This window comes from Suricata suricatta, chromosome 1 (assembly GCF_006229205.1).
Source record: "Suricata suricatta isolate VVHF042 chromosome 1, meerkat_22Aug2017_6uvM2_HiC, whole genome shotgun sequence".
Taxonomy (NCBI): domain Eukaryota; kingdom Metazoa; phylum Chordata; class Mammalia; order Carnivora; family Herpestidae; genus Suricata; species Suricata suricatta.
In genome coordinates, this window is record NC_043700.1 from 49,351,860 (window position 1) to 49,369,132 (window position 17,273).

The following is a 17,273-nucleotide window of genomic DNA, read 5'->3' on the forward strand; positions in this document are numbered from 1 at the left end:
TATGAGTCTCGCCATCCAGACAGGGGCTGATAGTCAAGCACCATCCCCTTCTCCCTGTTCCCACTCCCAGCACCCTTATACTCCACCTCAGCCATACCCAGAGTCTGTCTTATATCAGTTTTCTACATTTCTGGCAAGACCTTGCAGCAGACACATACACACATATAGACGTGTGCTATGGCACACTCACACACACGCACACACACACACACACACTCACTACACACACAAAATTTTCCACTCAACCCAGATGCACCAAGTGAGCTGAATGACTTTCAGCCAACCACAATGGTGAAAGACAGAAGCACCAAACAGTCTTTGAAATGGGTCAGTTATTACAATTTGACTTTTTTTTATATTCTAATTTTCCTCTTTTGTTAATATTTTTTAAAAGCACAAATGAAAAATGAAGAATTCTTTCCAGATCAATTTAAGGCTTCCCACCAAATGGAAACAGAAGAGGCCTTACACAATATCACATGTGATAAATGTATACCTTTCACGGCCTTAAAATGACAGAACAAATCATTTTTTGCCGGTCACTGATTAAGTATTGTGCCTTTAAATTGATGTCATTCTTTTTGCTACTATGCTGAGTTTTATTATTACTGATGTTCTTTGATTACAGAAATGGAGATCTCCTTTAATTTGCTTTAGAATTTCCTGTTCTTACAGAATTATTGGGGTGGCTTTTCATTTTGTTCTGTGTTGCTGTACACCGGGAAACAAATGTGATTCTCAGTGGGCAAATGCTAAAATGGCACATAGTCAACCTTCAAGTAGCTTCTCCAGCCATTTGGATTTCAAACAGCCAGACTTTGGCTCCTAGAAGGTGCTGATAAATTAGGGGCAAGGACAGGAGACTGGGAGACAAATCAAAAAGGAGGGGTTTCTATGCCTTTGCTTTTGGTAAATTTGTTTTGTTCAATACAAATAATCAGATAGGAAGAATGATTGCTTTGTGGGCTTTTTGTTGGTTGGTTTTTGTTTTGTTTCTAGATTAGTTTCATTTGATTGTTTAATTTTCCCTCTCCTGGTGCAAAAATCACCAGAGAGTTTTGCATGAGAAAACGTGACAGTACTTAATGAAACTCAGCACCTAAGGGCATAAGGCAGTTGAAGGTTTTTTTGTTTGTTTGTGTTTGTTTTGTTTTGTTTTGTTTTGTTCTTTCAATCAGCACCAATCCCGTAAATGATCTACACTTGGTGTAAGGTATAAAACTTTGTTTTTCTTTTGGAGTGGAGACAACTCCTCCTTCTCCACCCTATGAACCATAGTGTGGGATTTTTCAATACTGTTTCTTATGTGTAAAAAACAAAAGAAAAGTTTTCTTTTTGTTTTTACTTACAAAACATAGAGAATATCTTTGTATACATACAGCGACTGGAAAGAAAGCTTATCTGAAGGGGTTGTGACTTCTTTTCTTTTTTTTTTTTGTAGCATTGTTGGTGGTGATGGTGGTGGTGGTGGTAGTGGTGGTGGTGGTGGTGGTTTTGTGTATCAGGGGAAGGGAGGGTTATATTTCTTGTAAGCGGTGTTTACCGCAAACCAAACCTAAAGGTCCCCTTCTCAACTTGGGTCAAGATGCTCTTAGAGTGAAGACTCATACTGTAGCAACTCATAGAGGAGCGGTCCGTCCCGATACCGAATGCCTACTGCGGTGGGGGTGACATACTGCAGAATGTTAATAGTCCTTCTCAACCTCCTGTCTACAAAATGAGCATCCCAAGCGGGGTATCTCTTTCTTGGCATGTCAATCTTAATGAGGGGCCCTTCTGGATGGTAAGGACGCCCCGACGGGGTCGGGGGCCCCATGGGTCTCACTTGGAAAACGGGCAAGCAAGTGTCAGCCGTGAGATCCTCCTGTTGTTCCGTTACGGCTCTGGTAGGCGTAACCTGGGTCCCCCGGTACCCAGGGGTCTGAGGCGCCATGGGCTCAACATCGGGGGGCAGAGGGATGCCCCAGAGCAGCTCGGCACAACAGGAGCTGGCAAAAATCTTAGCTCGCGGCCCCATGGGATGCAGCACACCGTAATATAAGAGCATCAATGCGATCCCAGCCACAAAGCTAATAAAGACACAACACAGTGCTGGCACCGCATAGGAGTCAGTGGTCTCCGGGTTTCTGTAAAAATACCAAAGGAACGTCAAGGCAGCATTCTCTGTCAAGACTATCGTATAATATGCAAACATTCGATATCGAGTCCGCCCTTCCTTGACGTTAAACCAGCAGAAAATGTACACGATCCCTACCACCATGTTGAAGAGGATCTCCTCCCACTTGGACATACAGAAGTCTGTTCCGCCATGGATGATCCAGAAGGCCATGGCACACCAGTGAACCACCACGAAGATCCCGAAGTAGAGCTGGAATATGGAAGCAAAGAGGGCAAAAGAGATAACTCTGGATGAGATGGTGAAGAGGCGCCAGAAGAGGTGGATGAGGGCCCCTCTGTAGCTCATACTCTTCTTGTCGTCCCTGGAGTCCCGCAGCAGCTTGTGATAGGAGGCTAGCACCCAAGCCAGGGACATCAGGGAAGTCACAGAGGAGACACCTGCCAGAAAGACACAAACCCACACAGTCAAAACCTTGGACATCATGTGCAGGGCACAACAGGGCTGCCGGTCAAGGAGATGCCCACACACACCGAGGTCTAAAGGAAGAGGGAGAAAGAAGCACACAATCAGGAATGGGCCATGGAAGTCACAGCTGTTCCCTAAACTGACAACTTTTGAGATTGACTGTTAGTTTTTTAAGGCCCCAGTCCAGAACTGCTGGGGAGCCACACATCAAGAGTGAAGCTGGGGCTGATGTGCCTTGCCTGGGGAGACAAGAACTGGGGCCACTGTGGTGGTTCCTTACATCTGCTGTGGGCTGGGCGGCACATGTTCTTTCTGAAGGGATCATGAGCTTGTGGGGGATCCTTGTCGCACTCTAACATGTGGTCAGGGTTGGTGTACCTGTCATTAGCAGCCTATGTTCTCAGAAGAGCCCGTAAAAGGTATCACTGATGGTGAAGACCGACAGCTTGCTCACTGCCACAAGCTGTACAATTATTCTCTGCTGGGAAGACACTGACATCTCTCTTGCCTTTTCATCAGCTTGCCCAATGCCTCTTAACTGAAACTTTTGCATTTAGCTTCTCCATCCACTGCCTTAGGCTACCCTGACCAAGAACTGTGGGATCTTCTGTCTGTTTGGGTGGCTGCCTTTCTCATTCACTCCTTTCTCTCTCATCCTCACTCAATCCTTACTGCTTTCCCCACCCCACCATGGCTCCAAGTTCTCTGAGGCCTTGATTTGGAGGCCATGATTCTCTGGTCTTTGTCCTGACTCAGGAGTGTTTCTCATGCTTTGGAAACACTATTTCCACTCAGCACCCCTGCTCATCATTCCCCTGCGTTTCAGTGATAACTTCAGTCGCTATGGAGCAATATTATTTATAATGCTGCCTATTTGAACTGAATCGAACTGAACACAACAGTTAGTTACTGGACTCTCTCCAAATCAGCCCACAGCAACCAGCTATTAGTCAGGTATTATCATATAATCTCCTCTAAGGCAAGACTCCCCATCATCCCTCTACTCCCTCACACATGTTCTCCACTCCATCCATCAGGAGCCTCCTTGATTTTCCCTTTCTCCTCAGATTTCAGAACTAAATGCAATTAAATTTGGTTGAGGTCCTGAATACTGTCTCATCAAGAGACTCATTAAACTGCCTTTGATTTGTCTTTCCCTGGGCCCTGATCACTGCCCCACTCCCCTCTAAGCCTAGTGAAGAGTCAAAGTCATTTTACACCCTCCCTGCATCTGTCTTCCTCAACCACCTCACAGAGCTTCCTTCCAACATTTCACAGAGACGCTCAGGTTCACAGCTTGCAGAACAATATAGTACGATAACAAAAACCATTACACTGGTGTGAGCCTAGAAAAACACCCCAGACTGTCAATTGTTACAAGGAGTATGTGTTGCTTTCATAATAATAGCAACCAAGATTGAAAACAAATGGGAGAAACCATTACAATTTTGAAAGCCAATCTTGAAAACACCTAACAGTTTCCTCTCACCTTTCTGGAAAGTTCTGAACATGATACTTTGTTTGTCTTGCTCTGCCCGTTGTATGCACAGGGTATTCCCACCACCATCTGCTGAGGCAATGTGTGCTCCATAACCACGTCACCGTAGTCATGCTAACCTTTCAGAGCCTCCTGTGTTCATGCTGTCTGGTCGGGTTGGGGCAGATAGGGGAATGGGTGCTCTTGGGAGTCACATGATTTAGGCTGTAGGTTTCCAGAGGGCAGGGAATGTGCAATCACCTTGGCAGTCTGTGCCAGGCTTATTACCAATGCTGGAGCATTATCAGAAGTTTCCTTTAAACAGGAACTGTTTATGACATCAACCCCTCTCCTGGTAAACTCATTTCTTGCTTTTAATAATCTTGGTGGTACAGCTCTCCTTTAATAATCAGATGGGAATTCTACAGAAGCTGAATGGCAAGAAGCCTTGATTTTTTTGTTTCTTCTAATAAATCAGAATGTATTACTCCTGCAGTTCAAAAGAAAAACATGAGTGCCTAGCTTGAGAAATAAGAAAACGCAGCTTATCTTTTGCCAGAGCATGGTCTCACTCGGTCTTACACTGGGTGTGCTTTTGAACAGACGTGGGGTTCAGAAGCAGGACAGCCCCTCAGCCCTCACCATGCTGATCTTGATATTCTGTGTGTTGTGACATTAGCCCCGTCCATGCCAAATATGAATAAACAGTAATTCAGATGTCCATCAATGTAGTGAGCCAAATACAAATAATTGTTCCTCATTATTCTATCTTCTGGTTACCTCTGCCATTTCCAGATTTGTCCCTGTGGTTTTGAGGGCTGTGTTCTGCTTCCCCCATCATGAAGTGTTACAGAAAATGCTTCCCTCCGAGGTGACCCATACACTGCCTTGGATCTTGGTCAGTGTTTCTGGAATTGCTGTCTGGAATATAGTATGAATGTTTCCCAAACAACATTCATGCTAATTACAAGGAAGACTTGGGACAGAGGCACATGGGAGACACATCTGAGCACTCAGCTGTGGGACTGCTCATCAGCCCCAGTCTTAACTCTCTGTCTTATCTGTCCCAATTTGGTATATTGTACATCACCAAACAGAATATCCACAGGCAGTTTCACAGACCATGACTTCAACCCACTCATTCAACAGAATGCAGAAGTACAGGTATGTGGGTGCCTTGCCTAAGATTACCTGACAACCACTGACAGTAATGTTAGGCCCACAGTACAGCTAGCTCTCTGCCTGCCTTATCACACTGGTCCCAACACTCCATTTTTTTCTGCATCCTCTACCTTTGTCAGCTCTGCTCTCCAGAGATCATCAGGTAACGCCTTTCTTGAGGTCATTTGTAATAAAGGCCATCAACCTTCTCTAATGGCAGGTGTCTATTATAACACCAAGCTGTTTGTACTTCAGGGCCTTGAATGCCAGGCCACATCCTTGGCATTGTGCAAATGCTCTGAGTTAAAAAGAAAGAGAAGGTGGGAACTTCTGATACCTGGCTTATGTGCAGGGTGCCCAGGGCAGAGGCCCTGCCCAAGACCAAACATAATGCATTTTTTGGGTCTCTCTTCTCTTCAGAGCCTGAGCATAGCAAGCAGGGACAGGAAGAAACATGAGTGGGGGCAGCATTCCATGCCAAGCCTGCCCTACTCTCTCTGCCAGTAGCATTGACAGAGATGATCCTTTGGAAGAGGAATGTCTGGGTGTGGCTACTTTATAATTCACCACATTCACCAAAGAATTCCCTCTTCTGTGCAAATCTCCAGACACATTTTTGGGGGATCCAGAGTCAGTGCTGCTGATGGGCTGAGTACATCTTAGAGACGAGTCCAGAAAAATCAGGCCCACTTTAGGAAGCCATTTGGGAGTTGAGTTTCTTGCTGGATGCTCAATACAGAGAAACACTTGCCCTCCAAGGGCTCAAGAACAAATGGTAGAGGGCATTAGATACACCTGTTATCAACTCATCTCCAAGAAACTTGTCTGGACCCCATCTATGACATTGGTACATTTGTTACACTTGATCAAGGGATTAAACACCTCATGATTTGCCACATTTGCATCATTTCCCTGGACAAAGTTTATGGCCCAAACCCACAGGACTGTAACAGCATCTCTTCTTTGAAGGACTGTCAGCATAAAGTGTTTTCGGGGAAGCCAGCTAATTCTGGGGGCTCAACTGGGGCAGGGGAGGGAGAGAGCCTTAGATAGGAGTGTTCCCTAACCATGTACCTGACTGTCCCAGAGAACACAGCGTGATTCACTGACCTTGTAAATGCATTATCTTATTTAGAAGAACCTTGTAATGAAGGTACTTCTTATGGGATGAACTGTGTCATCCTTCCCACAAAAAAAAATTCATATGTCGAAGCCCTAATCCCTAGGACCTCAGAACATGGTTGCATTTGGAGATAGGGCCTTTAAGGAGGTGATTAAGTTAAATGATGTCATGAGAGGTGGCTCAGATCCAATCCAACCTGTATTCTCATAAGAAAAGGGGATTTGGACATACAGAAACACCAGGGGATGTGCTCACACAGAGGAAAGGCCATGTGAAGACACAGGGAGAAGGTGGCCCTCTGCAAGCCAAGGAAGGAGGCCTCTAGAGAAACCAAGCCTGTCTCCACCTTGGTCTTAGACTTCTAGCCTCTAGAACAGTGAAGAAATAAAGGTCTGTTGTTATAGCTACCCAGTTTGTGGTATTTTATTACAGCAGCCCTAGGAAACTAATACAGTGCTCTGATTCCATTTTTTATATGAAGAAACTTAAGATATTTTTCTTTTTTTAATTTTTTAATGTTTATTTTATTTTTGAGAGAGAGAGAGAGAGAGAGAGAGAGAGAGAGACAAGGAAAAAGAGAGAGAGCGTGCATGAGTTGCAGAGGGCAGAGAGAGAGACACAGGATCTGAAGCAGGATCCAGGCTCTGAGCTGCCAGCACAGAGCCCGATACAGAGTTTGAACTCACAAACCATGAGATTACGACCTGAGCTGAAGTAGGCACTCAACCAACTGAGCCACCCAGGTGCCCCAAGACATTTTTCAAAATGCATACATCTATCAAGCAGAGTCAGGATTCAAACTCAGAATTTGACTCCAGTGGCCCTGAAAGTAACCACTGTACTAATGAGCCCTCCAGATATGGCTTCAGAAGGGGGCTAGGTGACAGGACAGGAGAGAAAGTCTAGGTTCTCTGGGCATGAAGGATTTGAATCTTTTGCTGAGTGTACAAGAAGTGTAGTAGCCATGGGTATCTGAGAAAGGCCTTTGATTTTGGAGATAAAAACCAAATTTGCACTCTAGTCTACCTTCCGCAGGAGAGTAACATTCAAGCCATAAAGAAAGAGGTGATTCTGGTGAGATGGCTTTCCCTCTGTCAAGTGATTAATCTTCAAAAGCCTGCAGTGTATTCCATTGCAGAGAGAAGAGGTGCAAGGTTTTCCTTCACTGCTGTGGCTCACTTGAAAGATTTCTGTCTCGCCTGAGGTCAACCCAAAGTCAATGCATTATTCTGGCCAAGACCCAAGCCTACAGAAACTGGCCTTGGAAGGGGCCTTGTGCCCCTGGTGAAATTCTCAGATAGGCTGGGAGCCTTATGATTTGTTCCCACTATGGCCCGATCAGTTTCTGCATTCCAAAGATCAGACTGGAAATTGTTAAACACCTCACGTTTGGCTGTGACAAGTTCTAGGCAGTGACCTTCACAGCTAGCTCACTTTCCCTGATGCAGACCAGGAGGCGGGGTTTGCTGTTGGCCCACTGAGTGGCCTGGAGCCCAGCTTTACCAGCTAGGAAGTCACCTAGCTGGATCCTCCTAGGAGGCCACTCCCTCCAAGAAAAGCTTGGGAGAGGGGCCTTCAGACTCTGATCACTGGACCCAGGGTTTAAGATTTCCAGAAATGGAATGGCCACATCTTATGACCTATGGAACAGAGCATGAAAGACTGCAATCTGCAGTTAGATACCCCTTGCCAAGGAGGGTAGTCATCAAGGAAGGCCCAATTTGCTGGTGTCAATGCAATACCCAATGGTCACTGTCAGTTGCCAGTTGGGGAACAAAACAAAAGCTGTAAGTGTGGATGTCCCATCATGTGAGAAGCATAGTGACATGGTGTCTAGGGAAGGATGAGATTCTAAAATCAGAGGGGAAGGGGTAGATGAAGGGGCAGAATCAGGAGGAAAGATGTGATGCAGTGGAAAGGATCAAGGCAGAAGTAGGGCCCAGCCACTGGGGTGAGATAGGGAAGCTGAGATATGACAAACCAAAGCAGGGCCATGATCAGGATGGGGCTGCACCAAGGGGATGGCAAGCGGGAACCCCAATACATCAGCAGAAAAGAAACTGGAAGGAGAAACCAGAACACTACAATATCTCACAGGGAGAACACAGCATTTGGGTTCAAGGAGTACTCAACCCCCAGGGGTATCTAAAGATGGCCATAAGGCTTTCAGAGCAAGAGTAGAGAGGTCAACAGCAGGATTTGGTTTTGGAGGGTGGGATATGCACACCCAGGTCTGTTAGCACCTGCCGTCCCCCACCTTTCTGCTGCAAGTGCTCCATTCCACCACTAAATCACATGTTAGGAAAACATTTAGAAGAGGGATGGGAAGGCACACTAAGCACAGGATAGAGCAGGGGTAGGAAGTCAGCCATGCAGGGACCCCCAGTCCCACTCTCCTGGCTGCTTCCCATCAGCATATAACTACAGTCAAGTTACTCCTATCTTACAAACACTAGCTCTTGGGACCTTGCATTTTCTGCCAGTGAGATCCCACCTCTCTTTGTCTCTTCTCCAAACTTCTCAAGGGTAATCTCCTTGCTTCCCTTAACACCCCCACCTCCCCTTTACTCCTGATCTCCAACCCCGATGGGGTTGACTCTCTTTGAAGTCACCAATTCCTCAATGCACCATACAGACAACTTGTCTGTCCTCTTGACTATGTGTGACATTTGGCATTTGGAGCCGATCTGTCCTTTACACTGGACCATTAGCTATTCCCCTAGTTATGGCGTCCTTTCTTTGCTGGGCTATTACGCACATTTTACAGGTGAGGAAACTGAGTCTGAAGTTAAGAGACTTCAATGTGGCTGCAGCCATGTTCTGACATTACATACTCACATAATGTTGGGGCCCATCCAGCCAGCAGTGCTGTGTGGCCTATTGGGACTCTGCTTCCCCTACTTGAAAATATGTGCGCTTGACTGCTTGACCTAAGTGGATCAGAGACTGGGGTTAGTTCTCCTATTATTCATGCCACTTGGTAATTGTGATTTCAGTAATTGGGCAGATTTTCTGATTGAAACTTCCCCCCCTAGTTAGAGGCACTTTACTCACAGACTATTGTTTGAACTTTTAAAGAAAAATAGCCTTGTCATAAGCTTCAGTTAATATTACACTATGTATGCAAAATAAGACTCCCGCTGATGTATTTTTAGTGATAAATTATGTTTTTTGGTCTTCTGTATTGTACTTCATTTCTTTCTTTAACTTTCTGTTCTCTCTTCCATGAAAACAATGATCTTTTCTGAAACATGTGATTCCTAAGAAGTTACAAACAATGTAATCATTAAAAGAAAGATGTAATCACCTATGGTATATAAAACACCAAGTTTCACAGTAAAGTGTGGTCTCTTCCACCATTCATGTTGTCTGTGTTCTTTCTTATAGATATTTCGCCGACACCAACCCCCTACTCAGAGACCCTTAGACTCTGGTGCGTGGGCTGGTCCCCCGCAACATAATTTGTATGGTATTGTACCCCTAGAGGTTCCCCAAACCAAGAAACATGCTCAACTGGCTATTTATCTACCTGCACGTCAAGGTCAACATATATGTGTTTCAACCCTTCTCTCTTTCCTGAAGCTAATATTTGGGGGAACTCAACCATTTGCTCTTCAAATTCTCCCTGTGTATTTTCCCCACACCGAGTTCCTTTGAGATGGGCAATTCTTTACTTTCCACTCATCCAACCTCTATCTTCCTACATTTTTAAAAAGCTCAGTCTCTTCTTAGAAATGCTCCCAGGAAAAAGATAAAGCAGCTGTGTGCAAGTTCTGTAAACATTCCTGCCTGTCTCCTGTCCTCACCTCCACCCAGGAGACATAGCAAGGAAGCACGGGTACAAAGTTATTTTCTTATTCAGGCAACCACAGGGGGAAGAAAACAAGCCCCACAGATGTCACCTATAAGTCTGGCCCAAAGACGTTGAATAACTTACCCAAAGTTACGCAGGTGGGAGGCAAGAGCGTTAACAGTGAAACCTGGGACTCTCTTGCTCCTCAGGCATGATCAGTGTGCTCGCCAGCTCATTCTGGCTCATGACCTCCTATTGTTAAATTTGCAGGAATTTTGCGGGCTTGCTGAGGTCATGTTGAAGGCTTGAAATAGGCATGGTGGGAATATTCACACCACAAAAATTGGCAACTGCTACAAACCAGGGTTCCCCCAATTCTGCTAAGAGCTGGTTGTTAAGCATTTACTAGCACATCACTTAGCAGGATCTAGTATCCTGCTTGAAGAATTTGGTGGGCCTCATTGCACATTAGATGAGACCCACATGGCTGTCCTCTTTATTCCAACACCACACTTCTAGGCAAACCAGATGCGTTACTGGTCATCAGTCAGAATTATACTTAGTAGGCTTGAAGTGAAAGCAACAAAGGAACCAATCTCCTTTTTAAAGTAATTCACTAAAAATACATTCATGGTAAATAATTGAAGATCTGACCATTTTCTTCCTGTTCCAGTCATTTGCAGGCATTGGCACCCTTGTTTTCATCACATTTCTGTGTTTGGATACAGTGTGACACCCACATGAGGTTACCACATGGGGTGACCCTAAGACACCCTTGATATTTCCAGACTGACCCTTAGGAAGAGTCAAAAAAGAAGATGGCATCCACCATCTGTGGATGTAACCCTCAGGACTGACAGATGTTTGTGGCTGAGTTAATGTGGAAAAAATCCAAGGGCAATCAAAGTGGCCTGATACAAACATAGGAAGGGAAGACTGGAAGGTCTCAGGAAAGTCGACATCTGAGAAACCATACCATACCCTGGCTAAAGAAAAAGCTCTTTAACATCAGAGGGATGGGACATAGAGGACTGAAATAAGATTCAGCTACTACAGCGATAATCTCTGTTGTAGAACAGCATCTTACCACGGTTTATAGGAAATATCTCTTTATTACCTGTATCCAGGCTGATCATCATCTGCTAGTCTCTAATAAAGATTTCAACAACAATGATCTCTTCCCTTTACTGAACAGCTACTTTGGCCTAGACTCTATGTTAAGCATGTGACAGATATTAACTCAACTATTCTTCCCTACAAATAGATCTGAAGCAGGGTACTGATTTGAAGATGAGGAAGACTAAGGCTCACAGGTTAAGGAAATTTTCTGTATCAGGTAGTTAAGAAATCATAGAACTAGGATTTCAATGCAGGCCTGCCTAACTCTAAAACTCAGACTCATTTAAAAAAAAAGTATATATATATATGTGTGTGTGTGTATTTATATATGTATGTTTATTTACTTATTTTTGAGAGGTAAGAGGGGAAGAGAGAGAGGGAGACAGAGAATTTGAAGCAAGCTCCAGGCTCCATGCTGTGAGCACAGAGCCCAACACAGGGCTCAGACTCACGAGCAGTGAGATCATGACCTGAGCCAAAGTTGGACACTTAATCAACTGAGCCACCCAAGTGCCCCAATCAGATTCCTTTTTTCCTTTTTTTAAAAATTTAATTAAAAAATTTTTTTTGACATTTATTTATTTTTGAGAGACAGAGACAGAGCACAAGTGGGGCAGGGGCAGAAAGAGAGGGAGACACAGAATCTGTAGCAGGCTTCAGGCTCTGAGCTTTCAGCACAAAGCTTGATGTGGGGCTCGAACTCACAAACCATGAGATCATGACCTGAGCTAAAGTCAGACGCCTAAATGACTGAGTCACTCAGGCACCCCCAGATTCCTTTCTTAAACACTGGGATAGGTATGTCTCCTCACCCATACCCACAGATTAATGAATGAGCATTCATATTTATACACCAATTTCTTATCAATTTGATTACCGTGTGGCAGCTCTCTGATCATCTCTGTGAGTGCTGACAAAATCAAGTTTGTAGGCCTGCCAACCTCAGGACTCACCCCTCGAAGGCCTTGTCTAGAGTGTCCCAGTGTGTGCAGAAGCAGTGACATCTCTATTCCATGTTGGAATGGCCTCCTAACTCATTTCCCTGTATCTGCCCTTGTCCCAGAAATCTATTCATTAGGTAGCCAAGTGACAAAGCTAAAGCATGCCCCTCTGTGTGGCCTTCCAGGCACGAGAGGATGTCAGTGGTGCCTGATTTTCAGCACCTTTCCCATGGGAGGATATGCATTCCTGTCCTGCTGAGCTCCGGTTCCCAACTGTGGCTTGTTCTGACCAGGGAAACAGGAGCAGAAGTATGTGTGTCACTTCCAGGTAGGAGGCCAGGCTCTCACATGCTCCAAGAACAGGCTGCCCCACCTGCGACCTGTGATAGACATATTGCAACAAGGAGGAAATAAGTCAACATTTTAAGCTACCGGAATTGTTGGGGTATTCTCCATTACAGCATGGCTAGCCTATCTGGACACACATGCCATCTTATTTGGTGTTAACTCCATGGTGGGTCCTTTTAAAGGCCCTCAGGGCCCTACATGATACAGCCTGGGAGTTGCAAGTGTAACCTGTCAGTTCCCTTTTTGTGCCCTTTAGTAATTCCCTTCTCCAGTGGGTGCAAATCTAAGTTCCTTTCATGGCGTCAGGCTTTCATGCAAAGCCCTACATGAGACAGCTCCTTGTCCTCCCTAGGGGGTCACCTCCCACCAGCTCCTCACACTCTGCCTGGCATACCTCCAACTCAGGGCACACGCACTTGCTCTTCCTCTGCCTGAAATGCCATTCTCCCAGATATCCAAGTGCCTCATGGAGCCCTTGACTCAACGATCAGCTTCTCAGTGAAGCCATCCTTGACTATCACACTGAAAACTGCAACTCCCCATACCACCAGTGTCTCCTCGCACTTTCCATGCTTTATTTTCTACCTTAGCATTTCCCCCACCATCTTGATAGACTCCCTTATTACTCTATTATTTCCTCTTTTTTGTGTTTATTTATTTTTCAGAGAGAGAGAGAGAGAGAGAGAGAGAGAGAGAGAGTGAGAGAACAAGCAAGGGAGGGGCAAAGAGAGAGGGAGATGGAAGATCCAAAACAAAGCTGGCCCTATGCTGACAGCAGTGAGCCCCATGTGGAGCTCGAACTCACGAACTGAGAGATCACCCCCTGGGACAAAATCAGATGCTCAACCTACTGAGCCACCCAGGTGCCTCCTTTCCCTGCTTTGCCCATATGTTCCAAGGGCAGGACAGCTATGTTGTCTGGTCCTTCTGAAACTATGTGCAAAACTGTGTGGGTATTTTTCTCATAAAATGGTCCATACTATCCTCTGATTTCTAAGTGGACCCATAAAGAAAGAGGCCTCTGACCCCACCAGCCATCACAAGTGCCCACCTCTAGTCCTAAACGTGGGAGAGGAAAATTTTTCTGGGAGCCAATATTTATCCCTTCATCCTTCAGGAAGAAATCCTTGAGGGGAGAAGAGAGAGATGAGAAAAAACGAACGTTTATTGAATGCTTCCCATGCATTAGGCATTATGCCACATACTTTGTATTTGTTACTTCAATAACTGACAATAATCTCATAAAATGTCTACTGGTGTCCCATTTAACCGATGGGGCAACCAAGGCTCAGAGAAGTAAAAGGATTTGCCTGAGATTCCTTTATATACGCATGTCCTTTTATTCACATGCTTTAATGTCTGGGGCCCTGCTACTCCTGGGAATGGCAAGCAACTGGTGCCCTTCCACATAAGCCAACCAGTTGAGGCAGGGGCTGCATTCAGCCCCAAACACCCATAATCATCCATTTAGCAGCAGAGCAAACATTCTCAACAGGGGAACATGTGGCAATGTCACTGGGAACATGTGGCAATGTCACAACTCTGAGTATGAGTGCTACTGGCGTTTAGGGGGCAGGGGCCAGGGGTGCTGCTAACAATTCTACAATGCATAGGACAGCCCCCCAACACACTGTGAAGACTTGTTGGGTCCTGGATACAGTACTACTGAGGCTGAGAAGCTCTGTGATAGGGTATTCCTATTTCCTCATTATTTTGAGTAAGTCAAAAACCAAACTGTGAACTTGGGTGTTTCTAGTAGCTGGAGACTGAAGCTTTTTAGAGAGTTCTTCCTGAGAAGTGACTATCCCAGAAGAGGTCCATGGGGCGCAGACACAGTGACATTGGGAGAAGCCGTGAGAACAGCATCAGTCTAATATCTGTATGATGAGTCTCTTCTGAGCAGCAAGCCATGAGCCTGCAGCCACTTGGGGAACATGGTGGACCACAGCAAGGTAGCAGCACTTCAGGGTCAAGTGTTGATATTTAAAGGACGCAGCAGGAGGAAAGCTAGAGCCAGCCCTTTGCTTTGCTTGTCTCTTCTTACCAAGATGCTCTCAGCACTATCAAAACATTATCTTCACAGCCAGCTGGAGAGAGACAAACTTTAGAGATTCTAGAACAAATGTCAGCCACTCAGCCAGTGTAGCACAGAATTCACAGATGCCTAGATCCTGGCTGGCCTGGAGCACATGGTGAAGAAGGCCATCTGCTGTCACTGGAAAGTTCCAGTAAATCCCTTCTCATTGAAGAGCAAATGGCCAATGAGGCTCAATGCCCTGATGCTCCCAGAACGAGTGCATTTTAACCCAGGTCATGAGATGCCCTGGAAAGGACATGGGCCCTGGTACAAACAGATCTGGATTTAGCATATTGTTTGTGAATCATGGGAAAAATGTGGATTTGGAGGATTCAATAAGTTATGAATATAAAACATACAGGCACATCTTTGATATATATACATGTATACTATATATTCATATGTCTATATATAGTATGAATATATCCATATATCTATACATAGAAAAAAGACATATAGTGTATATACACATATTGAATACATACTGTGTATTCTGTGGTGCCAAAGATGTGCTTACATGATAGTCATGACAACAGTGCTGAACCTCAGGGCTTAGCAGGCATAACAGTAAGACCTGCTTTCTGGAGCTGCTGTTCAGGTAACACAGCCTGATGAATGGAAAGTGCTTTGGAAATTGTAAAATGTCTCATGTGCATTAGCTCTTATTACGTTTTGGTTGTTGTTGTTGTTGTTTGTTGTTTTTGAGAAAGAGTGCTTGAGTGGAGAAGGGGGGAGGGAGGGAGGGAGAGAGAGAGAGAGAGAGAGAGAGAGAGAGAGAGAGAGAGAGAGAGAGAGAGAATCCCAAACAGGCTCCATGCTCAGCAACAGAGCCCAGCATAGCCAGATCCCACCACCTGGGATTATGATCTGAGCTGAAATCAAGAGTCTCAACTGACTGATCCACCCAGGTGCCCCAGCTCTTATTAAGTTTCGATGTTACTGATATTAAATTAAATTAACAGCCAAGTCAGAGGGAGCAGAGAACCTCAACATGGAAGTGGAATGGCTTTAGAGACTGCTCAGCTTCCTAGCTTTGGTTTTCCTTTGTTTTGGGTTTAGAAAATCTAGGACTTCAAGTTTTTGAGTTTTGCCATGGGATGTCAAAAGTGCTGTTCCTGGCCTGTTTGGAATATTATAGGATGTGATGAGACCTCTTAAGGCAAAAGCAAAGTTCACTGCAGCCTTCTCGTCCTGTCCCCTGACCCTTCAGAAACCTGATGGTGTAGGGGCTGCAGGCTTTGCATAGAAGGGGACTTGGAAAATCATAGCCATTGAATAGCTAATAAAATCTTTTTGTTTTATTTAATTCTTAATTTCTTAAAGTTTATTGATTTTTGAGAGAGAGAGACAGACAGCGTGAGCAGGGGAGGGGCAAAGAAAGAGGGAGACACAGAATCTGAAGCAGACTCCAGGCTCTGAGCTATCAGCACGGAACCCAATGTGGGGTTCAAACCTATGAACCGCAAGATTATGACTTGAGCCAAAGTTGGACGCTTAACTGACTGAGGGACCCAGGCTAAGCTGATAAAATCTTTATAAAAGGCTGAGAGTCAGGATGGATCCTATCTCCCATGGCATGGGATAAGATATGGTTGTCAAAGCCCTAGAAATTCTGTCAGCCAAAATGGTCTTGGGTTCCTTTACCTGAGGCCACTGACGCCCTGAGGATGCCAGGCCTTTATTAACTGGATGGAGCTGTGACAGAAGCTCAGGAGGAGTAAGGGGCACCTGGTGGCTCTCAGATACTCTTAAGTTCCATGACAGCTCATGTGGGCAGTTTGGCAGAGGGATGCAGGATTGCTGAGCAGGTGAAGTTGGTGTATGCCTGTGCGGGGCTGACTTGGGAGTGGTCCTGGCCCCTTAGCTCAAATTCTCTATGGTCAGTAGTCCTGGATGAGAAAAGCCTTCCAGGTAAAACGACATGGTACAATCAGAGCCTTGCTGAGGATGGCAGCCATGTGTGCCTCCCATGGTAAGCAGTAAATACTCGCCGCCATTGTCAGAGCACCTCCACTATGCCAAGAACAAATGCATTTCCCTTCCTCCTGATGAAACCTCTCTGAGGCAGGAGCTACACAGATGAGAACCCTGAGGCTCAAAGAGTAAAGGCCTTGTTGGAAAGGATACAGCCCCTATGTACAGAGCAGGCGTGTGAAGCCAGGCCTATGAGGTCCACACTGGGAGCTTTCTACACTGCAAAACGGGAGCAGCACTTTGTCCTGCAAGTGAGGGTCTCAGGAGACCACCACGCAGACAAGCAGAACAGGACTCAATGTGCAGAGCTGTCACTGGTGAAGGGTGACAACATGACAGGGCCCCCATGTTGTCACAGATGGGCAGAGTTTCCAACTGGCAGGTTCCTCAACTCTGGCAGCCTGGGATACACGGGGTCTGAACGCTCAAGAAGGCCTAGAACTAACAGAGGGCTCAGCTCTCCTCTGGTCAGCTTTAGACCCACCTTTACTTCCGGTTGGCCTTAGAGTGAATGCCACAGCCTAGAACTCCTCTGGATGTCCTGACCGGCCTCGCACCTCCAATTGGGTCCTGACTTGAAGGAGTCCCTGGGGGCAAATCTTACAGATGAAAAAGTTGAGGCTCAGAGTGAGTGATTCATCCACAACCATGCAGGAAGGAGAACAGCCTACGGGGG

At 45.5% G+C, this 17,273-nt stretch overlaps 1 protein-coding gene across 1 annotated transcript in view; it reads right to left on the reverse strand.

Annotated features, from left to right (window-relative positions):
* Window positions 1-1,288: 1,288 nt before the first annotated feature.
* The window catches only part of XKR6 (XK related 6), a 43,834-nt gene continuing 27,849 nt past the window's right edge, over window positions 1,289-17,273 (reverse strand). The window contains exon 5 of the mRNA XM_029950468.1: window positions 1,289-2,556. Within this exon, the coding sequence (XP_029806328.1) occupies window positions 1,592-2,556 (965 nt within the window). The 3' untranslated portion in view covers window positions 1,289-1,591. The remainder of the gene's footprint in view (window positions 2,557-17,273) is intronic.